Here is a 26721-nt window from a genome sequence, read left to right on the forward strand (position 1 = left end):
GCTTCCAGGCATGAGTAACTCATGCCTATAAATAATCTTAGCTACTCTAGAGGCTGAGATCTGAGGAAGGTAGCTTGGAGCCAGCCCAGGCAGGAAGCCTGTGACTCTCTTATCTCCAGTTAATCCCAGATAAATTGGAAATGGAGCTGTGGCTCAAGTGGTAGAGTGTTAGATTTAAGCAAAACATATTCAAGGACAGTGCCTAGGCCCTGAAAGCTCCAGGACTGGTTAAAAAAAAAACCTGTACTGTCAAAAAGAAAAAACAGAACCAAGAAAAATGATGAATACTTCATTTATTATCTTTCTTTTGCCAGTACCAGAGTTTGAATGATGAGTCTTGTGCTTGCTTGGCTTTTTTGTTCATGGCTAGTACTCTACCACTTGAGCCACACCTTCAGTTTGGATTTTTTTTTTTGGTTAATTGGAGATGAAGTCTCCCAGACTTTTCTGCCTGGCTGTCTTCAAATCATGATCTTCTAGACCTCAGCCTCCCAAGTAGCAAGATTATAGGCACAAGCTACCAGCACTTGGCTAAAAGATTAATTTTTAATATTACTTAAAAATGTATTTTAACTATTGCAGTGAATTTAACTGTTTCCAAAATGTAACATATGTGGTTAGGTTTTCATATTTCTTATGAACTTTCTTATCACTTATTTCATTTAAAGATTTATTATAAGAAATTTGTATGTAAATGTTGAGTAGATAAAACTTTTAACAATATTTAAAAGATGCGCTGTGAATTATTACTATAGTGGATTTCAATGCTTTCAAAATCCTTTAATGAGCCAGGCCTCGGTGGCTCAGGCCTGTAATCCTAGCTACTCAGGAGGCTGAGATCTAAGAACCGAAGTTCAAAGCTAGTCTGGGCCAGAAAAGTTTCTCCAATTAATCACCAGAAGACCGGAAGTGGTGCTGTGGCTCAAGTGGTAGAGTGCTAGCCTTGAGCACAAGAGGCTCAGGGACAGTGCCCAAACCCAGAGTCCTGGTCCCATGACCAACAAAAAAAGTCCCTTAATGAAGTGTATTCCAATACTTTTCAATAATCTTTTCTAAGATTGCATTTTAAATCTCATTCTGGGTTTACAAACAATTGTTGAAAAGATGATCCTTACAAATTTACCTACAGGAAGCACTGTAAACTATAAACTCAAAATGGATTATTTTATCTATTTTTTTCATCCTTGTTTGCTGTTAAGTTCAAAGTCTTATTAAAAGGAGCTTACATATTAAAAAGACAATAACAAGTATGTCAAGGATGTGAAGAAATTGTAATCTTCATATACTGCTAATGAGACTGTAAACTGGTACAGCTGCTTTGGAAGATAGTCAATATATAATTGCCATATGAGCTAGAAATTCCACTCTTATGTGTATACTAAAAACAAAACTGGACGTTGAACATTCACAGCAAAATTATTTAGAATAGTCAAAAATTGAAACAACACAAATGCCCAACAATAGATAAATCATCAAACAAATGTGGTATATCCATAAAATGGGAAATGAAAGAATGAAGTGCTGATTTGTGCCACAACATGGGTAGACCTTGAAAGCATTACGATGAATGAGAGAAGCCAGACACAAAAGACCACACATTGTATGATTCCATTAATATGGAATGTTTGAACAAGCAGATTCATAGAATTGGAAAGCTAGTTAGTGATTTCCAGAGACCTAGAAAGACAATGAAGAACAAATGCTAATGGATATAGGATTTTTTCTTTGGGGGGGGGGATTGAAAGTGTTCTGAGATTAGATAGTGTTGATAGTACATAACACTGTGAATACACTAAAAGCCACTGAATTGTATACATTTTTCCACTTCTTTATTGTCAAAGTGATGTACAGAGGGGTTACAGTCTCTGAATTGCACACATTTTTAAAGTGAGCTTTATAATATTTGGATTGTATCTCAATAAACCTCTCATTTAAAAAAAATAAAACTTCTCCAGCTGGCTGTATATTGTGGAACCCAAAGTTTGGCATTCTACTATAGCATAGGCATTCTACTAAATTCTACTAAATTTCCAAAGGGAACAACTAGCTCTCACGGGAAAAATACATGAAATCTTCAAGGCAGAGTTATCTGTGTGACCAAATGTATCTTTTAGAGAACATGAAGATAAATTTGGTCTTTACTTATTTCTCCAGTCACAAGGAGAAACATTCATTTATAGAAAATGCAGGACAGAATCCTCTCTTTTCACTACCCACTAAACATTCTCACTTTCCAATAAAGCCAGAACTCTCACAAAGACATTTTGCTCAATTACATATCTCACAATAGATACTTTGGGAAGTCCTCCAAAACTTGTCCTCTGTGTTGCAGGGTTGCTGAAAAGGAATCTGAATTTCTGAAAGAATACTCTAGAATGCTTCTGTCATTTCAACTGCATTCCAGGAGGTGGTAGCAGATGGTCATAGAGATACCCTGAACACAGACAGAATAGTAGGCAAGTTTGAGATAGATCAATTCAGCCAGGAAAAATATCCCTAGGACTCTCATGCACCATCATTGCAGCCAAAGAGTGCAAAGGAAATTTTTGTAATAGGCAGTATCTGTGCATGAGAAAAAGTAAGAGATATAGCAGGTATCCAATACAGAGTCTGTCAGTTTTATCCCCACTTACCCTGCTCCTTTCCTCAGAGTCACCATCATTACCAATTTAAGTATTCTTCCTAACATGATCTATACATTTTCAAACATACATATTCTGCACTGTATATTTTTCATTTATCTCAGATAACTTTCAAGATAGTACATATATATTATTCTTCTGAGTAACTTCATAAGACTCCATATTATGGATGTAGTAAAATTTCGTAGCCATAGAATGAATTTGTATTATCAGTATGTCTAAAGCAGAGAGGACATTAGCTATTCATAGAAAGACAGTCCTGAGAGATGTATATTGTTTAGCCATCACAAGATTTTAACAGGTGTAGCCATACGGGGTATGACAGGAAATGCTACCCATCAAAATCCACTCTCCTCTTTAAAATCATGAGGGTGGCACTGGGACATGGTTTGTACACAAACTTGTTCTGAAAAGACCATTTGGATTAAGGTATGGAAATGGGTATTACCTGACCTACTAGGTTTTTTTGTCCAAATCTTAGATAAATCTTAGATACTACAAGTATCCTCATCATATCAAAGGATAAATTCAGATTCTCCTAAAGAAGCCAAAGCCAGAGATGTGCAAATAAGTGTCTTATTTTAAAGTGGAGAAAATCAGACAGAACTGGAAGGAAAAAAAAGTATTCTAATGAATAGAATACTAAAACAGACAGCTGGAGTTCAATCCTTCTGCAAACCTTCTAGAAATAATCACAGAATAACCTTTTAGAAAGAATCACAGAATTGTCCAGTGGGCTCAGAAGAGTTAGAGGGCTTTATATTCATCAGTCACATGATACTCCTGAGAGCAGTAATTCCCTGGTAGTTTCAGGTCACAACAATACAGGCCTCAGGCCCACATTAAGGTCTATGTCAAACCGGGTGACATATATATCCTGCCTATCATATCACTGTAACCTTACAACTGTATAAAGTTAGTATTGACTCTTTTACACATGAGTAATCAGGAGTACAAAAATATTAAACCACTTGCTGAAAATCAAGCAGTTCAAAAAGCAGTTAAGCAGCGCTCCAAGTTTTGTCTTCCATTGTGTGATGTGATGGTGTAAAAACCATAGCATGCCAATTCTCAAGCACAGCTGGTCTCTCCTTCCTGTGTCACAGAGCCTGAAATGCACACACAGTTCTACCCTCCCTCCTTGCATCTGAAAAGTGTTGACATCGCTGCCCAGATTGTCTTGGTCTTCTTGCCTCCATAAAAGAATTTTCTAGCTCATAATGGATCAACTATGTGAAATTTTTCTAACATCATCACCCATGTCTACTCCCACTCTAAATACCAGTTCCTAGGAAATTATGCCAGAATTTGCATCAAAGTATGGGAGGATATATAAAAGAAATATTTGTCTGATGAGCTCATTTCAGACAATCACATTTCAGAGAGAGTTCCAGATTCTAGTATATTAAACATAATCTATAACTTTACTGTGAGGCAGGCACTTTATTAGAACAATAAAACATGCTGAGCTGTGCCAGGTCACAGGGATCATGCTAATGTAAGAGCAAATGAGAATCTTTTCTTAGTAGAAAAGATATTTTTTTTAATCTACAATCACTAGCATCTGAAGCCAGCTTGATTTAAAATGCACACAGATATAGAAAAGGTTCCAGTACACTGATATTGATAGCTAGCCTGCATGAGTCATTAGAAAGGCCTTTTTAGAATAGTGCTTTAGCCTGCACTGAAGTAAAGGTTTGTGTCTCACCATCTGTCCTTAGTTGCCCCAGGAGGACATGTCCAGTCACAGGAAGCCAGGGAGCAGACAGGCCTCTCCGACTTCCCCTACCACCAACCCAGCTATACAGCTGGTAGTTCAACAAAATCCTACTGCCAGAAGCTCCAGTGTAGGCCACCTGAAGGGTTCCTGGCCTTAGACCCCACTACCAAAGAGCCATCAATCCAATTTGGAGGTTCTTTGCCTTAAACCGTATGGATCACAGGATCTTCTCCCAAAGGATAAACCGTCAGAGAAGGGCCTGGCCAAGGGCTGATCTCTAAAATCTTACACAGAACTATACAAGTGTCTAAGAAAATGGCAGGCAACAATAAAAATAAAAGATGCCATGGAAAATGGCAGGCAGTGATCTTATTTACAAATGACCATGACGCAGAGAACAAGAATCCAGCCACGCACGCACGCAGTGGAAGCATTTAAATCCCTTTGATAAAGACATTCATAATTCTTGAACCACAGCAAGTATGAGCAAGGATCCAGACCCATATGCTGTGTATCTGCCTGGATTGCTTTCCTGCCCACCCCCCCCCCAAACACCACAGCAACATGAAGACCATCAGGAGAAAGGAAATGGCCAGATCTGCTCTTTCCCCCAACTCACAGAGGCCTTTAGAACTGACACACCCAATGGCTCCTGCAGAACAGGGAGGGGGCTCCGAGAGGCTCAGAGGGCAGGGAGGCACTTCACCTGGCTCAGTGGGCTGGAAGACTTTATTCAGATCCAAGGAGGAGGCTCTGGAATGGGTTTTCTGTGGCCGCGGTGGCGGGGTGGGTGGGTCCTCACCCCTTTTCATGGCCTCTTCTATGGAGGTGCTAGAGTAAGATCTGCAGCAAAATAAGTGAAAGTCAGAGGGAAAGAGCAAAGCTTTACTCCCAGAAGTTGGGTAGAAACAGAAAGGACTCCAAACTAAAAGTAACGGCAGAGAACTGATGAGCTGCCAAGAGCAGCTACTATCTCTTGAATGCTACTTTGTATAATAACTGTCCAGATACATCCTTGAATTGGGACTTTTTTGAAATAAGATCTTGCTATGTAGCCCAGGATTATGTCAAACTCAAGGTCTTCTTGCCTTGGTCTCCCAAGTGCTGGGATAACAAATGTCCACCACTATACCAGGCTTAGGATCTTTTAACCTCTTTACTCTAATTATGCCATAGACATAAATTTACCCCCCCATCCTCCCCCAAAAAAAGAATTTCATGTAAATGCAAATCCATTTCTATTAGAGCTGTTAATAAGCACACCCTGTAAACTCTTCAGTTTAATTATTTCCATGCTATAATAGAGAGGTTTCATGATATTAATTGATTGAAAAACCTCATCTCCTGCCTACTGCAAATGTGATGACAGGCACATATGGAATTGAGATCGATGAATATATAAGAATTATATATTCAAGGGAATATGCCACATATGGAATTTAGGAAGCAAAAATACATCAATCAGATTGATGTGTTTGACTGGTCTTGCCCTGGGAAATAAGGGGTATGTGGAAATGCTCAAAGCAAAATCCTCATTTTAACCTTCATTAACGCATAGCAAGGCAATGCTAACTAAACAACTTCTGATACTGTAACTCCAACACTGACATTTTTTTTAGAAAAGCACTACATAACTTGCCAAAGTTCACAAAGATAGAAAGTTACATAGGTTCAATTCAAATTCAGTCTGTCTCTAAATTTAATTTGTTAATGTTTTGCTATGCCTATGAACCACAGAAGAAATCCTTTGGTGGCGGCAACTATTGGAAATCTACTTATTTTACTTAATTCAACTCCATAGATCAGGAAAAGGATGCAGGAAGTGGATGTATATATCTCTTCTCAGCTAACTTCATGTCCTAGAGACCAATTAACCTCAGGAAACTGTTTTTTTTCTCTTTAGGTATTAGAGTGGCACTTAAGAAATTAGAATCTATCAATGACTATTAAGCTTTGTCAGTTCTTGACAGAGTTGTTGCAAGTTTTCCTTTATCTACATAAGTTTCTCAAGGTTTCTTCGTGATGATGAAGGCTTTTGTCTGTCGTGTATGCTTTTAATCTTTAACAAAGCCACCTCAGTGGCACATGATATACTCTAGGGTGCTCTCTGCACCATAACTAGTAAGATGGGCAAAACAGGCAAGAACTAGCAGAGAAGAAAGTTTTTAACACATTGAACCAGAATCAAACGGAAACAATGTGAAAAGACAATATACTTTTCAAAACTAGAGACCCTCACTAGAGCACTTTAAAGAACTTCCAATGCCATATGCAGCTTTGGTGATATCTTCTACTTAAGAAGGAATAATGTGTTTATGTAAATAATGTACATACACACATATAGTTAAAAACACACTATCTCATACTACAGATCTCATTTCCATTTATAATCTGCGTGCTTATGTTTATAGAAAGATATTAAATATCAATCATTGAAACATAAATGTAGCCAAGAGCTGGTGGCTCATGCCTTAATCCTAGCTACTCAGGAGGCTAAAATCTGAGGTTTGCAGTTCAAAGCATGCCTGGGCAGGAAAGTCCATGAGAATCTTATCTCCAATAAACCACTCAGCAAAAGCTGTAAGTGGTGCTGTGGCTTAAATAGTAGAGCACTAGCCTTGACCAGAAAGAGGTTCAGGGAACACACACACACACACACACACACACACACACACACGCACACACACACGCACGCACGGAATTGTCAAAAGGAAGGGCATGGAAATATTAGGAGAGTGATTTTTTTCCCTTTCCCTCACATTTCTACAAATACTTATTATTTGACAAAAGGAAAATTAAAATGATTGGATACTCCACTCCCACCTTCCAAACGAATTATTGTTTAATATAGGAATATATTCAGATTCTGGGGGCTTATACTATGACCTAGCTACTAAGAAGGCTGAGATATGAAGGGCTGTAGGTCAAGGCAAGCCTGGGCAGGAAAGTTTATGAGGCCTCATCTCTAAAATAACCAGCAAAAAGCCAGGCTGGAGGTGTTATTTTGGCTAGTACAGTCCTCAGCAATCATGCCGCACAAATACAAGGCTTGAGTTCAAACTCTAGCACTCAATACATATGAATATAAGTACCTGCTCCTCCTATAAAATAAGGTAACAGGACCTCAACTAAGAAAATGCAGTCATGGCACTTAGATTTACAATGAGATATTTACTTAAATATAGGTAATTCGAGAATATAAAATGTATTTGACTTAAATTCACTTTTTCAGGAATGTATCTAGCCAAAAGAAGTCTCTAAGACCCAGAGCAAAATTTACAAAACATAGTGCAAGACAGAACAGCCTATCTTACACTGTAGTTGTATGGCTAAAAAATGCTTTCAATACTATTTCTACCCTTTAATAAATTAACACTTGGTATTTTTGTATTTCTCCTTTGTTTTTCTAAGCGTGATGTCAACCAAAGCACTGCCTTACTGGTTTTCCCTCTTTCACTGATGACCCTTTTGAATAGACCAAAAGCACTGTTTACCTGAACCCTAGTATCTCCTTGAAATCATCCCACATCTAGATTTTATTCCTCAAACTTACTTTTTGGTGTTTGCCTCGTCATGATAGCAAATTGCAGTCATTGATTACCTTTTATCCATATTTCTTTCTTTCCAAAGTGATGTACTTTCATTAGTTATTATCCTGCCCCAGCTGAAGCATCTCACATACCCCACAAGAGCCTAGAAAGCATCAGTCACCATCATCTGGCACTAACAACCCAGAGGCTAAAAGGCTCCCCAATGTTGCTGCATGTCCTAAGCAAGCCACTCACAAAGAGTAAAATGGCTTCTATCTTTAGCTTCAAATCTAAAGGCAAAGGAGATCATGGGGCTCAGGTTTCTTATTTTTAGGCAGCAATAGGGCACAAATTCAATGAAGCAGGAATGAAACAAACACTACCTGGATCTTGGTCTTCCTTTCAGACTGTTGGAATCCTTAGAAGTTGCTGAAATAAAGATTATTTGTTGTTTGCTTGGTTTTCATTTCTGCAGTTAAACAGTGTTATATGCAGCACCTGGGCTAGTACAGAACACATCAACAAGTAAATGTGAGACCGAGATGTCCATGTGGAAAGGTCTGGGGCTGCCACATCTGAATGTTTTCTTAATTCTATTTTTAATTTTTTTATCTCAATTAAAAGGATGTATTTTTTTAGCTCAATTCAAAGGATGGAAACACCAAAATATTTTATATTTTATCAGAACACTATCAGAGAAGCCATTCTCAATTGTAAGTTCACTGATGGAGACATTCCAGGATAAAAAGACAACCCAAGGGGGTTGCCTTTTTATTTAATGACAGATTCACACTTGCAAACTTCTTAGTCTCTCAAGATGCCTAATCTAGATTTTGAATCAGTCTTTCCTAAGGACTATGAAGAAATCTATCCAGCTACACATTTTTTAAAATAAACTACTATGGAACAACATGGTCTCAAAAAGCAAGACTCCTATAAGTCAGATAGAAGGAGCTATATAGCTTTTCCTATAAGAAAAGATTCTTGCTCCCCAAGACAGAGACTATTATGAGATGAAATCATTAAAATATTTTGTTGATCACATGACCTCCCCACATTAAATTTAAATCACAAGCTAACTTTCTCACTACAAACACTCATGGAGCCTACTTTCCCATGATAAATTATAAAAGGCAATTAGAAACAGTTACCAACCAATCCTCTTCCTTTTTTTATTTTTCTCAATCCTCTTTTTATGTTTTCAGTTCTCAACAGAAGGCAACTTCAGAAACCAGTAGCTATGCTATGCTGATGGCAAATGCCTATATTCCTAGCTACTCAGGAAACTGAGATCCAGAGTATCATAATTTGAAGTCAGGCCAGGCAGAAAAGTCTATGAGGCTCCATCATGTAAATAATCAGCAAAAATCAAGGCTGGAGCTGTGGCTCAGTGGTAGAGCACCAGGTGAGCAAGCACTTGGCTCTGAGTTCAAACTCCAGTACTAGCAAACCAGAGAGAAACAAGAAAGGAATAGAATGGAATAAAATAGAACAGAATAAGAACCAGAAGCTATGCTAAGATTTGCAAGCTTTTAGAATCTTGCATCATAAAAAAAAAACTTATGGAAGAGTACTATTTATGAGGAACAAAAATAATATAATTTATTTGTTTTCACAAATCTTTCCAAATGAAAATGTCTTACTGCACTATTAAATTCTCTTTTACATTGCTACACACATTTAAAAGAAACCCCTCTTTAGTATGATGCAGCCAAAAGTAATGATGATCACTAAAATCCTAGGATTAGATAAGCAGGGCAGAAAGGAAAGCTAAAAACCCTCATAATTGTTAACGAGGCACAGGGCAAACTGCTGAAAGATATTCCCCTTACACAGGTCAGTTGCATGAGAGAGCCATTTCTCCCAACCTAAAAGTTTGCGTTTGCAATAATGAGAACACAGGCATCTTTCAGCTTCAACAAACTGAAGCCCTGCCATACCACCCCCCCCCCCCCGCCAAAAGTCCAAGGACTCTGAGTCCCTCCCTTGCTTGTATCATACACTCACACATGAATACAGAAAGAAAAACATCTCCCTCCCACAAACTCCAGAGAGGAAGAAAAAAAAGACAGCTTGGGTGGGCCTCTCTTCCAGCAAAGGAGGCTGCCCTAAAGCTGAGAGGCCAGTATATGGCCAGACTCACCACAGAACTGGGGGCAGACCTCTGAGCAGGCTGACCACGGCTGCTCTGTGCCCCCCTGGTTTCCCTCAGATCCCACTGCTTTCAAGAAACATCTGGGTAGAAGTACTATCCAAGTTAAAATACTGTTCCCCCAAATCAGACCAGAACTGTACGCGCATTGGTCAATTGTGGTTATCTTTGTCTTTTTCTACTGGTGTGGAAGTGGGTGTGGAAGGAGGGGTGATCTCTGTTACTAACAGATAGTCAGATGAAGCAAGGGTGTGGATAAGCAGTGGAGAGATAGGACCAGAAAACAGGCCAGGAGTTTTGATGTCCATGTGCTCCTCCTGGCCATAACATTGAGGATCAATTACCTTCCTGAACCTCAGTTTCCTCACCTACAGAGTAAAGACAATGAAAGTGAAACTCTGTCTAATAGAGACAGATAAGAAGGTGAAAATGAAGCCAGGCACCAAGGGCTCAAGCCTATATAATCCTAGCAAATCAGGAGGCTGAGATCTGAGGATTGTGCTTCAATGTCAGCCTGGGCAAGAAAGCCCATGAGACCCTTGTCTCCATTTAACCACAACAAAGCTGGAAATGGAGCGATAGCTCAAGTGATGGAGTCTAGGCCTTGAGCACAAAAGCTCAGCAACAATTCCCAGGCCCTGAGTTCAAGCCCCAGAAGCAGCACAAAGAAAAGAAGGAAAAGTGCAAAGAGAACTGTTTTAGCACAATTAAGATCATAGACTGACCCTTAGCAATGAAGCAGCCCCTACTACCATCACCAATAGCAGTTAGAAGAGCTCACTGAGAGTAAACTGACATAAAACATCTCAGCATGACCGCAAGACATCAAGACAAAGATCACCACTGTGCAGTGTGCGTAGGTGAATTAGGTTAGAATAGGATGTTGAGTGGAGAATCTTGGACTCCTTTAATATATACACTTTCACCAATTAAAAGGGAATAGGAGATGGAAAATATTTAATAAGGAATGTCCCCATTTCCTGACAACATAGTAGCCCCTCATCTATCACTCACTATATCACTTTCATTGTCATTTTTATTATCATCATCATCATCATCATCATCGTCACCACCAACTACAGAGAACAGAGCAAAACTATTTCCAAAGTATCTCTTGGTAAGTTTTCTAGAAAAGGTCCAATAACACTATCCTTGTTAACTCTGCCATCTACTTCTAAGCTCTGAAAACCTAATTCTGCTTTTGGAGTGTGTGAATATCTGCAAAACTTGGCAATAGCATATTGTGTTGTGGATTCAAGCAAAAGCCTAGAGAAAAAAATGACAACTGGAACACTGTAGGTGTGATCTTTCCAGAAAATGTCAATGAAAAGAGAGAGAAAGCCTAAAAGATTAACCCTCAATAAAGCTGCAACTGAATTGAACACACTCCCCAGTGAAGGTACTGCCATCTAGAATTTTTTTTTTTTTTTGGCCAGTCCTGGGCCTTGGACTCCGGGCCTGAGCACTGTCCCTGGCTTCTTCCCGCTCAAGGCTAGCACTCTGCCACTTGAGCCACAGCGCCGCTTCTGGCCGTTTTTTCTGTATATGTGGTGCTGGGGAATCGAACCTAGGACCTCGTGTATCTGAGGCAGGCACTCTTGCCACTAGGCTATATCCCCAGCCCTAGAATTTTTAATTATAACCTTGTGATTCCTGTGTCTTGCACAGTAGATCCAAATAGTTCCCAGGAAAGAACTTATTAAATATGTTTGAGATGAGGGATCTTGTTACATTCAGAAAAGGGCATCAGTGGAATAATGAACAAATCAAAAAAGCACGCCATGCTCCCAGGCACAAAATGAAACGAATTTAGATATACTTCATACACACCTGTTGGGTTTAGTTTAGTGGTCAAGTCCTAGTCAAGCAAGGCTAAAAACGAGATCTAAAGCTTATACCCCAGAGAGCACTTGATTTCATGATAAAAACAAAAAAGACCTTGAGGGAAAAACTGGAGGTGTAATTCTCAAAGCCTGTTGGAGAAGTATCAGTTTAACACCCCAAATTTAAGTTACAACAGTTAATTTTACAACAGTATAATTTTTTACTTATTTATTCCATCTAGTAGATATGGTTTGTACAATGTACAATGGTTTCATTTCAAAAAATAAAAAAATTGGGCTGGGGATATAGCCTAGCGGCAAGAGTGCCTGCCTCGGATACACGAGGCCCTAGGTTCGATTCCCCAGCACCACATATACAGAAAACGGCCAGAAGCGGCACTGTGGCTCAAGTGGCAGAGTGCTAGCCTTGAGCGGGAAGAAGCCAGGGACAGTGCTCAGGCCCTGAGTCCAAGGCCCAGGACTGGCAAAAAAAAAAAAAATAATAAAATAAAAAAATAAAAAAATTCAAATTTTTAAAAAGACTATAATATGAAGTCTACAAAGTCGGGGAAGCATCTACTTTAGCATCAGAAATTAGAGTGGCAAAGAACCATCCTCAGATGATACATACATAGATTTCCCTCTATGGTGAATGAATCTAAACAAGTTCCAAAAAATCAAAATTTGGCTTGGATTTCCTACTGCTATTGAAGTCATGAGTAATCCATCATTTTGGTTTTCAATTTTTTTGTTTTGTTTTTTGTTTTGCCAGTTCTGAGGCTTGAACTCAATGCCTGAGCACTGTCCCTGGCTTCTTTTTGCTCAAGGCTAGCACTCTACCACTTGAGCCACAGTGCCACTTCCAGCTTTTTCTGTATTTGTGGTACTGAGGAATCGAACCCAGGGCTTCATGCATGCTAGGCAAGCACTCTACCAGGGCCACATTCCCAGCCCCCTGGTTTTCAACTTTCTAAAGGTAGTAGTTGACAAAAATAGACTGTGAACCAGCATTACTAGAGGAGCTAGTGATTTATCAGGTTTTCCTTCACTGAAATCAGCCATATACTCTCACTCATATTCCTTATTCTTCCCTCCCGGGCTCTCTCCCTCTTTTTCCTACCTTCTCTTCCTCAGTCCTTCCCACTCTCTACTACTATTTTTCCCATCCTAGCCTCTTTTAAACCTTCACTGAACTTAGTGTTTGAGAAATAAATTATCACAGCATAAACCTCAATGTTCAATTCATTCTTTGGTTCAAACTTTAAGCAAATAATCCAGGATGATAGCTAGTTAATAACAAAAATACAATTTACTTATTCAATATTCAGGAGAAAAATAGTAAAAGAAAAGTAGAAACTTATTTCATGCCATCATAACTAGAGTTCCAAATAGTGATTACTTCTGTAGCCACTTAGTCTTGAGCAAGATTTATCTTGATTTAACAATGGCTCCATCGAGAGATAGTTGAGGACACAGCCCAGCCTTCTCTATGATTCCACAGACACATTTTTCACATCGCCAAGAATCTGGACAGCACAACTTTTATCTTTCTCCTTGGAATCTACTCCATATAAAACACATATAAGTTGCTTTCTTTGTGGTGAAGTATAGTAAAAATATATGAGATTTATGCTTTGAAAATGGAAAATGCTGACTCTGGGTCTCTAGCTAATCACTTATCAATTCCTTGCTGTATATAGAAACCAATGACTTTTGGAAATCATCTCAATTCCAAATCTTCTTAACTTTCTAAATTTAAAACAACTGAGGGATCCTTTTTTGTGGGGCTTAAATTATGATCTTAAAAAGAAGTTACTCTCTTCTCATACCTGAAAAGAAGGAAAGAGTGGAATGCCAAAAGCTGACTTGTAATAAAACACAAGACAAATATTTAGAGAGAAGAACATACAGAGGTAGCAATTTTCTACTCACAAAACTAGTGGGTTTTTTAAATTAGAAACAGTAACATAGAAAGTATATTAAAATGGTTTTCTCCTACCTGGATCCTCAGACAGGTCCTTTGGTAAGGCTTCATTGATGGCACTTTTCAAAGCTAATGGTATTTTGTTTCATTTTTAAGGAAAAATAAAGGACAGAAAAGAACAAAACCATAAAATTTTATTTCTGAGGAACATTACTGTGAAACAAAGCAATACCTAGTTATCACTTACAAAAATAAGTCTTACAAACCTCTAGACATTGCTATAGCACTTACTAGAACAATAAAAAAAATTTAAATTTAGTGGAGTATGGAAATAAATTCTCCTCCTACAGAGATCAAAAGTTTCACTTTTCCAGAGAGAGGACCTCTAGTGGTTAGTTGGAATATTACCAAGGAATACTAAGAATTCATTTCTGACAGCCATATCAATAACATGAGAATGTCTGGGTCTGAAACTCTAGCTTAGAACTGGCTTGGTGGTTATTCCACCATGCAGTCAAAGCTAACCCACCAATCAGGAGAGTGATTACTGTACATGGGACTGCTAGTTCTATCTGGTTCTCCTGAGCAAGTATTTAAAGAGGAAATAGAAAATTATTGTTTCTTCATTGAAAACTATTTTTCATGTTTAATCTTACATAAGGCTGAATTGATGGCAGGTTTCAACAATCGAACCTGTAATCGCTTCACTTCAGACAAGCCTCAACTCATGAGTACTTAATCAATGTGAGATAAAAGAGGGAATATTGGCTTGACACTCAAAATCTTGATTCTTGCTTAAGTTCTTTTTTTCTGTTTTTGTAAAAGGAAATGATTCATACTAACTGAACTTAAGCTTGCTTATATCTAAATCATAGGTAATAAAACACACAAAATTTGTCGGGAATGACTAGAACAGTATATGAAAAAGGACCTGGTATATTCTGAAATTATTATACAAAGCATGGGGTTTGGAAGAGAGGGGAGGAGAGGGTCCTTCCTATACTTCTATACTTCCTATACTTCTAGATACTGCCCAATGCATCCCCATGCTTGATGGTAACTCTAGCAGAGGACTCTGTTTTGCATGGCTATCCAGAATAAATAGGCAAATGTAGCTTGGCTCCATAACCATAAAGCCACTGAGAGGCAGATAAAGCCTTGAGACACAAGCTCTACCTGAAGAGAACTACTCTGAAGAAACATGTGTTTTTAGTATGATATATGCCAACATAAAATATTAAGCTCTTAATTCCTTCTATTTCTAGTCAGTTTCTACTTCATAGAAGCAGATTCCAATGTAAGGTTTCAGAATAGACTAAGGTTAAGAATAAGCTGGTGGGGGGAGGGGTGGACACTAACATTCTTGCTATCACTTTAGAAGTTACCATTTTGCAACAAGTTGGAACTATTTAATCTATTCAAGTGAGTATGAATACTGGGAACTATCCTTAGATGCTCAAGAAACCAGCCATTCCAAGAGAAGTAGATAAGGAAACCAAGAAACATGTCTTTAAAAAAGACAATTCATCCTTTTCATACCTTGTTTGTCATCACCAGTCGTATCTTGGGCAGAGCCAGGAAAGTCGGCCACATCTTTAACAGACATCTTCTTGAGAAAGAAAAAGAAATGAGTACTACAGGTTGGAATGGAAATATGTGATGTGCACATATGAAATGCTTAAAAGGCTGTTTCTTGCCAAAAGTTCTGACTTCAGTAACCTCTGAAATATAATAGTATTTTTTTATTACTTTTGGCTCCTAGTGCAGAACCTAATGAACCTAGTAAGTTAATCTGTACTAAACTTTACATGCACAAGGTAAAGAAATAATGATTCAGATCAAATCCTGTATGTCGACTGTACATTAAGTCATAATCTAGCTAGAGAAGTGCACATTTGTCCAGTGAGACAAACAAGCTCCAACCTAGACTTTATATAGTTTTTCATGAGCAGAGAGAGGTTCTAATAAGTAGCCTCATAACGTGGATGTTTATCATGAACTTCCATGAAGAAGACATCTACCTAATCCTGATAGAAACAGCTTCCTTGGTGTACAATAAGAAAATCTCATTCATGATTAAATAAAACTGTATCATAAGTCACTTACGATGCAAGTCCTCAAGTATACTGAATATCCATAATGACCAAGTAGGAATTATTTTTAAATCTTCTTAGTATGAATTTATTTCACACAAATTCTCAGTAATTACTATCTTTTCCCCTGTCTACCCACTATTGATCAATAGCCTAGGAGGTGGGGATTATTGCATGTATTCATTTGTGTGTGTTCACTCATCCTTGAATTCCTAATATGAAACAAATTTGATCAGGGTATGTTACCTTTGTAATGTGCTGATCAATTCTGTTTGTAAGGATATTATTGAGAATTTGTATGTCTATGTTCATCAGGAAATTAGTCTCTAGGATTTATTTTTGCTATTGTTGGTGTTGTTATGTCCATATTTGTTTTCAGGACAATACTGTCTTTGTAGAAGGAGTTTGGTAGCATGCCTATCCTGTCGATTTCATGGAACTGTTTTTGAAGCACTAGTGTTCATCTTTAAAGAATTCAACAGGGAAATCTATTCAGTTCTAGTCTTTTCTTTGTTAGGAGACTCTTAATTACTGCTTCAATCTCACTACTTATTATAAACCAGTTGTTTCTATATCCTCTGGGTTTAATTTTGGTATGTCTTAGTATCTAGAAATGTATTCATTTATGCTAGATTTTCCATATTACTAGTGTCTTAAGTTTTCAAATATTCCATAATGCTCCTTGGTATTTCATTGGTACCATCTGAAATGTACCTTTTTTCTACTCTAATTTTATTAATTTGGATCTCCTCTTTCTTTTGTGTAGTTTTGATAAGAGTTTGTCAATTGAATTTCTCTTTCAAAGAAGAAACTGTATATTTCAGCGATTACTTGTATTGTTCTTTTGGTTTCCATTTCATTACTTGCAGCTCTGGTCTGTATTTTTTCCTTCAACTAATTCTGAGTTTAGCTTGTTCTTGTTTTTCTAAGACATTGAGGGACATCATTAGATTATTCATTTGAGACCTCTCCGTCATCACTTTAAACTTTCCTCTTAGAAATGTCTTTTGTGTGTTACAAAGAGACTGGTAAGTGATATTTTAATTTTTTATTTGATTCTATATTTTTTAATATCCATCTGATCCTTTAATGACCAACTGATCACTCTAAAAGGTATTGTTTGGCCAGGTGTTGAAGATTCATGCCTATAATCTTAGCTACTAAGGTATTTGAGATTCAAGGAAACAGCCAGGACAGACAAATCTGTGAGACTCCAAATAACCAGAAAAGAACTGGAAGTGTGTCTCAGATGGTAAAGTGCCAGCAGTGAGTGAAAAGGCTGAACAAGAGCTTAAGGTCTGGAGTTAAAACCCCATTAGAGCAAAAAGAAAAAAAGGCTTTTTAAATCTCCATGTATTTGTATATTTTGTGTAGTATCAAGTGTTGATTTTAAGTTCCATTCTATTATGCTATGATAAAATACAAAATTATTTCTTTTTTTATTTGTTAATATTTGTTTGATAACCTAAAAGGTGATCTATTTTGGACAAAGTTTCATGGGCTACTAAGAAGAATATGTATTCTACAGCTATTGAAAGAGAATGACACATGCATATGTAAGTATGTATATATGTATGTATATATATATTCATTCCAATTTGTGGTGCAGTTTAATTGTAAAGTTTCTGAATTTTTTATCTATTATGAGAATGAGGTACTGAATGAGGTACTGAAATCTCTCAGTATTCCTGTATCTGGACCGATCTGTCCCTTTTTTTCCATTAGTGTCCATTTTACGATGACCTATATTTCTCAAATGACTAAATAAATCCATTAACCCTATTACTTCATCCTTCAATTCTGTTCACTACATTCATTATATAAGAATATCTCATCCTCTCAAAGAATCATTTGATTGGAAAGAAGTGAATACCTGTTTTTATTTTGTGTTTCTTGTTTAGACAGAGGGAAAAAGACAAGCTAGGAAGTGAAGATGTGGCTCAGCCTTGAGTAAAAAAGCCAAGCCTGAGTTCAATCCTCTGTACTGGCACACACATGCACAAACAAAAGGGCTAGCTACATCTTTTAATCACAAAGAGGCCAGTTAAAGTGTACAAAGAATACTATAAAACTAGATGCGGGGCTGGAAATATGGCCTAGTGGCAAGAGTACTCGCCTCATATACATGAAGCCCTGAGTTTGATTCTCCAGCACCACATATATGGAAAATAGCCAGAAGTGGTGCTGTGGCTCAAGTGGCAGAGTGCTAGCCTTGAGCAAAAAAAAAAAAAAAACAACTAGATGCGTGCAACAACATCAAAGGATATATTTGCTCTCCTTTCCTTTTAGAAAGATGATGTGTGACTACATGGGGTACATGGGGGGGGGGGGGAACCATAATTTCCACCAAAAAAGAAAATTACTTGTCTGTGTTGGAAAAGCCAAGACCATCTAATAGCATGGTAAGTTTACATAGAAAGAGTAAGAATTGGTTTAAAGAAAATCACCTAGGAACTTCATAATTTTATACAAGGAGGGAGGGACATCATATATACAAAGCACAGTCCAACTATGTCATCATTACAGAGTTATCAGTCCTAGCTTCATAGACAGGGATTTGTAGAAGACCCAAAGTAAACTGAGGAACATGGAAAGCAGAGAACTATTAAATCTTCATCATCATATGCACATGGATCACTCTTTTTGAAGTCACTTTTCTTTGTATCTTTTCCCCATGTGGAGAAATCTACTGAGGAAAGCACCATGAAGGCTACCGCTCAAAAAAATTATCGCACAGCAGAGGGAGTTGTTAATCAATGGAATGCAGAGAGGCTGGCTCGACTGGCTCACGTAGGATCAGATCAGTGCACACTTTAGGTATGAGGGCCTTGTGTGAGGGAATATTCAAACACAGCCATAGAAATTAAAGAACTTTATCCTGCCTTTCACTTCTATCATCTTGTGATGGTTTCAATGATAGAAGATTCTAACAGAAGTCTGTAATAAACTCCATGTATTGTACGTCTATACTCTCATTTCATTAATACACTGTATATATGTACCAAATCATCATGCTGTACCCCATAAATATGTACAAATATTGCATGTCAATAAAAGTTTTCAATTAGAAATGTTTCCCGATTTTGGGGTACTAAGAATTGAACTTAGGGCTTTACACTTGCTAGGGAAGTGTTCTATCACTGAGCTAAACCCCCAATGACAATTCCAAATTTTCTTTTAGAAAGAAAACAGGTGGTATCTTAAATTGTCATCATAGTAATTATAATAGCTATCATGATAACAATAATAACAGTGACAACAACAACAGCCATAACAATTTCTATTTATTAGTCCATAGCTAAGGATCACTAGTTAATTGTGTTTTATTACATTATTTTTAAACAAGCTTTATTGACAGGTGCTAGTGGCTCATGCCTATAACCCTAACAATCCAAGAGACTGAGATCTAAAGTTGGATAAGTCTTTGTATTAATATCCCAATACCGTGTGAATCTCTAAGCTTCTTGGGAAAATCCAAATCAATTCTAATTTGATTCAAAAGCTAAAATTCTGAAGCAGCCTTGAATGTGATTTGAGATCCTTTAAATAGTTCTAAAACCTCTTCTCAAAATTGTTCTGACTCATCATAACTTGCTAATATCCAGCCACTAAAAATACAACTTAAATTACTTACAAGGAAATTAAAACTTGGCTAAAGTAAAAAACATGGTTAGCATTTTCTGGTGTGGCTTGGCTATATCTAACTACCTCTAATGGTCAAGAGATATTGGCTATATCATCAACCATACTTTATGGAGAAGAGAAAAATAATTATAGTTCTGATATCCAGATTTGAAAGGCCAATTCTGAAAGTATAAGAACAATAAAAAGAGCATAAAAATAAGAAAAGTTCATGCTTCCAAAGTTTATAAAGAACATAAGCCAAATACTTATTTTCATACATATTCTTATGTATTAGTATGTGTAGACCTTTTACGTACCTCCATCCGATTCAAGTCACGGGGTTGTTGGTTTGCCGGCACTGACTCCGAATAAGAATCAAACAAAGCACACTCCCACTTGGACTTAGGAAAAGCTAAGACAAAAGGAAAAGCACATATAAGAATAATTACTAGGGAGGGGGGAATGAGGGAGGAGGTAACAAACAGCACAAGAAATGTATCCAATGCCTAACGTATGAAACTATAACCTCTCTGTACATTAGTTTGACAATGAAAATTTTTAAAAGGAAAAGAAAAGAATAATTACTATAGTCATAGTAGTTCTGTCAACTTCTCTGTGCTTCTTAAATATAACAACAAATCCTATACACTATCTATGAATTATAGCTCATATACACTCCCTGTACCACTAATTGTGATGAGGTGGTATTTTAAGCCCTTTATCAATACAATCCAGTACTTCTATCATCCCAACTTCTAGGATCACCATTTTACATATGCTGAAACTGGGGAAAGGGGTAGTTAAATAACTTACTCAAGGTCATAAATGAAGGTCAGGAACTTAAACTCCTAGTAGTCTAGCTAAAGAGTCCATCTTCCCAGCACTTCATGTTACAACACAGTAGTGATGTTTCAATTCGACATCACAATCACAATTTACTACTCACATAATTCATAAAGACAGTGGTGATAGTTTGAATATTATTAATATTAACTGGACATTTCATTTTAGCTATTGCTGGAAATAAACAAGATTTTATACTGAATGAAATATGTCTAAGGTAATTTTATGATATTTATATCTTTTGTTAGTATGAAAATAAAAGCATAAAACCTTGCTGACTTACAAGAAAAAAATCAGTCTGAATTTCTTCTAACATACAACAGTGATAGTGGCTATTAGTTGGGTAAACTGATTGAATTACTGTGAAGAAAAATCATGCTACTGTGATAAGCTAATTACCAAATAGCTGGGCTATTTCTTAGAAGCAAATTTTGATTCACATTGACACAAACTAATTAAGAAGGATCTATCTCAATAGCTAAAAAAATGCCAATATTCCAAAGAACAAAAGCAGCCTTGGGTATACAACAAACATAAGCTACAAATCAAATCTATCAAGATATGGTATTAGGAAGTTAAATATTAATGCCAAATTTAAAGAACATTGACTCAATTGTTACAAAATGGATTGATATTGTTCTTAATTTTACTCACATTTCCATCCCCACTAGGGATTAAAATACCATCAATATTCTGTAGTAAGTACTGTAGTTTAAATTTCACTGGTCTCCAATGGGAGGAACCGGAGGCCCTGGTGATTTTTTTTAGCATACCTGGTGCTCTGTTTCCTTTATTTAAAAAAAATAGCTATACACTGGTGACTCATGCCTGTAATCCTAACTACTCAGGAGGCTGAGATCTAAGGCTGTGGTTCGAAGCCAGCCTGGGAAGGAAAGTCTGTGAGACTCTTACCTCCAATAAACTACTAAGAAAAAGCCAGAAGTGGGGCTGTGGCTCAAGTAGTAGAACACTAGCCTTAAGAAAAAGAATGTCAGGGACAACAGAGTTCAAGGCACAGGACCAACAAAAAAAATCCTGAATCCAGACTGAGAGTACACTATTTTCAGCCATGTAAGATTTCTCTTTTTAGTCTACCCACTAATGCTCTAACTAGAAGTACAAAATCAATCAATGCCTTATCATGATAGATTCTTGTGTAGAAAGGTGATACTTTAAAAAAAAACTACAACAACTGCTAAGTCTCTCTCTATTGTGTCTACATCTCTCCATCTCCACTCTCATCCATATCCATTCTAGTGCAAGTCCTTGGTAGACTGCTTAGTTTCCAGCCTTGACTTTCAAATCTTGTTCTTTGGAGGACAAGCCAGCATGATCATTTTAAAATAAAAGTCCAATTTGATCACTTCTCTGCCTAACATGGGTTAGTGCTACTGCCCATAATCTTTCCCCCCCCGCCACCTTTGCCTTCAGCCTTATCTTTCCCTCTATGCCTCATTCTGCGTACTCCAGCTAGTAGTCTGAAATTTCTATTCCTCCCATACTTCAAGTCTCTTCTCAGTTCTTTCTTCTCAGACCACAACAAAAACAGTACAATGCCTTTCACCTAGGCAGTACTCACAACATTTTTAGCGAATTACATGATAAAAATTTTCTACCAGAATATACCCTCATCTAGATATGAAAATATCAAAGGTTCATGGGTAATTGACCAAAAATCCAATTTATCCTTACAATTCAGCCCTCTAATCTAGAAAAAGAGATTACTTCTATAATTATAAATAACTAGCAGTGAGCATGATTCCATTACATATTTTAAGTTAATGGTATTTTATCACATTCTTTTTAAAACAAGTTTTATAGCCAGGTGTTAGTGGTTTATGCCAAAAATCTTAGCAACCCAAGAAGCTGAGATCTAGAGGATCACCATTGAAAGCCAATCCAGGCAGAAAGTTCAAAAGACTCTCCAAAATAATAAGTAAAAAGCCAAGCTGGAGGAATAGCTTAAATGGAGAGTGCCAGCCCAGCAAGCCAAGCAAGGACATGGCCCGGAGATCAAACCCTGTTACTTGCAAAAACAGAAACGCCAAGGGAGGGGGGCAAGGAGAAAGAAAAAGAAAGAAGAAGAAAAAGTAACCATAGATACCAAGGACTACCCTGTGTCTGGACATCATTTTAAGACAAAATCGTTTGAAGTCAGGCACTAGTGGTTCATGCCTATAACCCTAGCTCCTCAGAAAGCTGAGATCTGAAGATTGCAGTTCGAAGCCAGCCTGAGTAGAAAAGTCTGTGAGATTCTTCTCTCCAATTACCAAAACACTGGAAGTAGAGCTGTAGCTCCAGTAGTAGAGCACTAGCCTTGAGCACAAAGGCTCAGAGACAGCACCCAGGCCTTGAGTTCAGAACTAGTACTGAGTGTTTTCTAAGGATTCCATAGAAAATGTCTAAGATGTAGAATGTACAATGGGGCTTTACCTGCTTGCAGGTATTCTGGCTGCAACGTTGGAGGCAGGCCCTCAGGCAGTGGGTAGCCGTTCTTCCGAGCCACAATGAGATGGAATGCAGCACAGAACTCTGGCAGAGTCAGGGCTCCGTCACAATCAGCATCACTGAGTTCCCTAAAGATAACAGAAATCGGGAGGACTGGCCATGAAGTTGCAGCCTCAAACATGCAAATACAACGCCTATGCTCTCTAGCCAGTGAGTGGGCCTACAGGATCCCCAAACCCTCCTGACCACACCCACTTGAAATCTCAGGGAGCAACTCAGAGGAAGGAAAATGCGGTTAACAGGCGGTATCAGCACCAGTAGCATTTTGTACACACAAAAATTTAAGGTCTTTAGGTTCTCTGATAGGTCTGTTTTACAAGACCCATACTTGGTGCAAGAAAGTCTAGTAAGGAAAGAAAACTGGTGGCTGGAATTCCACAATTAGTTGACAATTATTCACTAACTGTAAATTGTATAGTGTGAAGAGTCCTTAGTACTCAAAAGAAGCAGGAGAAAGGTGGGAACAGCCATTATGCAGTTTACTCAGCACAGAAAATGGTGCTCTTTTTCAGTTTTAATGATAAGCCTTGAACTTTCCAAGTTGCATTAGTTTTTGGAGCAAATTATTGTTCACTTAATAATTCCTTCTTGGAAAAATATAAGCTAAATAAATACTGATTAAATTGTGTTTTAAGATGAAACTAGAAGCTAGAGTAACTTAGAAGCAAACAAAGTATGAAAAAGTCTTACAAAGGCTTATATTCATTCCAGCCACTATTTCCCATTAAAAGACCCAGACTTATTTACTTAGTACAAAAGAAATCTATTTGCCAAAGGAGCTAAGATCCTTTAAGCTCTACCACTTCTGACGTGTACAAATATAAGGCTACTTGTATTTGCACAAGTAAAGATATAGGACAAATGCAAAATTTTACTAGAAAGCTGTCGCTATTGAAAAACAAAAAATATATTTCTATAGTAAACTCCATAACTTCACTTTGGACAATCCCCGTTCTCCCCCTCCTTCCATTTAAAATGGACCAGTCCTAAAACAGCTGCTTCCCAGGGTGAACAATCTGGGAACAGCTTCAAATGCTGGGTGGAGAGAACACCATTTGGCCTTCATGGATGTGTCTCAACAAAAAAGATAGGAGCCCTCATGCTGATAATGTTAAAGCTGGGAATTCTGCCAAAACAGATTGTATTTTTTTTTCAAAATGATCATTTCTTTGTTTCCCTAGCTTCAACATATAATATAAAGCTTGTTGTAAAAAAAAAATCATCCCAGAGTACATTGCTAAAAAACCTCAATCCAGTTCAGAATCCTAGATACAAGGGCATATATGAATATTATTGGAGAACTTTTTTCAAGAAGATGAAAAACGCATGATATAGAATTGTAAAAACCTATCCGAATTTTTTTCCTAAATCTTTATGATAAAAAGAAGCTCTACATAAACAGTCCAGTATTTTAATTATATATTTATAACCGTGCCATCTCCTGCCCAGTCTTGGGGGAGGAACTAATCCACACATGGCCGGGAGCTTACAACATTGAGCATTTTCATAGATACAAAGAGAGCCATCTGGCCCGTCACAGTATAGTCCTTCTAAAGCCAGAGCCAAGGCAGCCTCGCAGCAATGGACGGAATAGTGCAGCTGCAAGGCTGAATGAGCGCTCAGCCAAGAAACAGTGGCCAAATTTACAGAGCTCAGAAGCAGCTAGAATATGCAGATTTAATCCCTTTTCAAAATGTTCCCAGACCTTCTGTTCGCTCTGCCTTATACTTGCCTCACACCAAGTAAAAAAATAATCTGAAAATAAAATATACAAGCCAAAATATATCTCAGATGTCCACAATTACTTAGATTTCAAAAAGGATTGAGAAGGCAATAATAATTAAGAAATGAATTTTAAACAAGTAGGTAATGTATATGGTACGTAGTATGTTCCAGGCACTTGTGCTTTTCAACATGCTAACTTGTTTTCTCTTCACAGCCACAAAAATCCAAGCTCTAGTCACTTTCTTCATCTGTTAAAAATATCATTCAAAAAAAGACTTTCAAAAATGCTAAAGAATCAATATTATGTTAATGTGATACTATTTGGCATTAAGTATACTCACCATATATAAGAGAGTTCTGGAATGGAAAGCTTTGATTTGGTGAAGAAGTTCTTGGCCACAGATCCTGTCAAGAGCCATTGTTTAAATAAACCAGTAATTACTTATCTAGAGCAGCTTTTAATTTATATGCGAGTGGATCCCCATTATTTTCCATTCAGCAATCACTACCATGTCGCCACAAACACATTTATTCATCAAGAAATCACTGGACAAAAAGCAATGTATTCCTTGTCTAGGACTCATGAGGCCCTAGGTTGAATTTCCAGCACCTCAAAAAAATACACAAATCTTAAAAATAAAAACAACATACAAAGTCAAGCACAGTGTCTCACACCTATAACTCTGGCTACTGAAATAGGCAGAGATCAGGAAGATCAAAATTTGAGATCAATCCAGACAAAAAGTTGTCAAGACCTCAGTTCAACCAATAAGCTGGGTATCGTGATTCATGTCTGACATTCCGGTAACATGGGGCACATAGACGGGGGGATCACAATCCAGGCTAGCATGCATATATATGGGAGCTTCTTTTCAAAAAAGAAGTAATCCTAGCCACTCAAGAGGCCGAGAAGTGAGGATCAAGGTTCAAAGCCAGCCTGGGCAGGAAAGTCTATGAGACTCTTATCTCCAATCAACCACAAAAAGCCGGAAGTGGATGTATGGCTCAAGTAATAGATTGCTAACCTTGAGTGCAAAAGCTCAGGGACAGCACCCAGGACCAGCACATGCGCGCGCACACACACACACACACACGCACGCAGAAACAACTCAAGTGGTGGAGTGCCTGCCTAGCAAGGAAAAGCTCTGAATTCAAACTCCATATATAGAAACATATTAAGTTTTTTAAAGAATATTTAGGTCGGAGGGGGGTATGAGGGACAAGGTAACAAACAGTACAAGAAATGTATCCAATGCCTAACGTGTGAAACTGTAACCTCTCTGTACATCAGTTTGATAATAAAAACTTAAAAAAAAGAATATTTAGGTCAAAATAGGCTAAAAAAAAGGCTCACATAATGTTCATAAAAATTTTACCAAACCTCTGCAAAATTTTACCCAAAATTCAAAAAACTAATTTCAGAATTACTTACGTAAAAATCTATCAAAGAAAAAAATAATAGTCATGGTAGAAAAAATGAGCAAAACCCGACACCATTAATCCCACTAAATAGAAATATGATAAACATCTTGAAAATATTTTCATTGAGGCCCTTCTCCCTCTCCTCTCCTCTCCCTCTCTTCTCCTCCTCCTCCTCCTCTTCTTCTTCCTCTCTCTCCCTCTCTGTCTCTCTCTCTCCCTCTCTCTCTCTCTCTCTGTACTCAGCACCTCCTGCTTTATAGACACGCATTTCACCGTTTTACCATTGAGTAATGCCCCCAGTCCTTTATGTTTTGGTTATTTTAGGGACAAAGTCTCATGTTTATGCCTGAACTTCCCTCCTCCTATTGATGCTTCCCTTGTAGCTGGGGTAATAGGCACATGCCACCACACTCGACTACTGAAACAAGGTCTTACTAACCTTTGTCTGGTCTGGCCTTGAACTGTGATCCTCCCAATCTCTATCTCACCAATAGCTGGAATTACAGACATAAGCCAATGGCACCTAGCTCAAATAAAAATATTTCTAGCAAGTACCTATTTGTGTTTGGCTAAATATCTAAATATGCTGTGAAGAAATTCAATTGAGCTAGGGGTAAGGCTAGCAAGAGTCAATTTATACAATCTGGGTTTCTGTTTATTTTTTCCAGTCTATGATGATAATATTAATATGTTGTATTATTAATTTGTTATATCC

General features: G+C 37.6%; 1 protein-coding gene across 12 annotated transcripts in view; it reads right to left on the reverse strand.

The window, feature by feature from the left end:
* Positions 1-26721, reverse strand: part of Reps2 (RALBP1 associated Eps domain containing 2) — a 173447-nt gene that overhangs the window by 48945 nt on the left and 97781 nt on the right. For 6 of the 12 annotated variants that reach the window (XM_048336897.1, XM_048336894.1, XM_048336896.1 and 3 more), the window contains exons 7-13: positions 24926-24989; positions 22785-22927; positions 19826-19920; positions 15331-15400; positions 13867-13920; positions 8276-8321; positions 5069-5205 (exon numbers count right to left, since the gene is read on the reverse strand). In XM_048336897.1, the coding sequence (XP_048192854.1) occupies positions 5069-5205; positions 8276-8321; positions 13867-13920; positions 15331-15400; positions 19826-19920; positions 22785-22927; positions 24926-24989 (609 nt within the window). The remainder of the gene's footprint in view (positions 1-5068; positions 5206-8275; positions 8322-13866; positions 13921-15330; positions 15401-19825; positions 19921-22784; positions 22928-24925; positions 24990-26721) is intronic. The other 6 variants (XM_048336900.1, XM_048336899.1, XM_048336898.1 and 3 more) reach the window with 3 other exon arrangements.

This window comes from Perognathus longimembris, chromosome 28 (genome assembly GCF_023159225.1).
Source record: "Perognathus longimembris pacificus isolate PPM17 chromosome 28, ASM2315922v1, whole genome shotgun sequence".
Classification (NCBI taxonomy): Eukaryota; Metazoa; Chordata; class Mammalia; order Rodentia; family Heteromyidae; genus Perognathus; species Perognathus longimembris.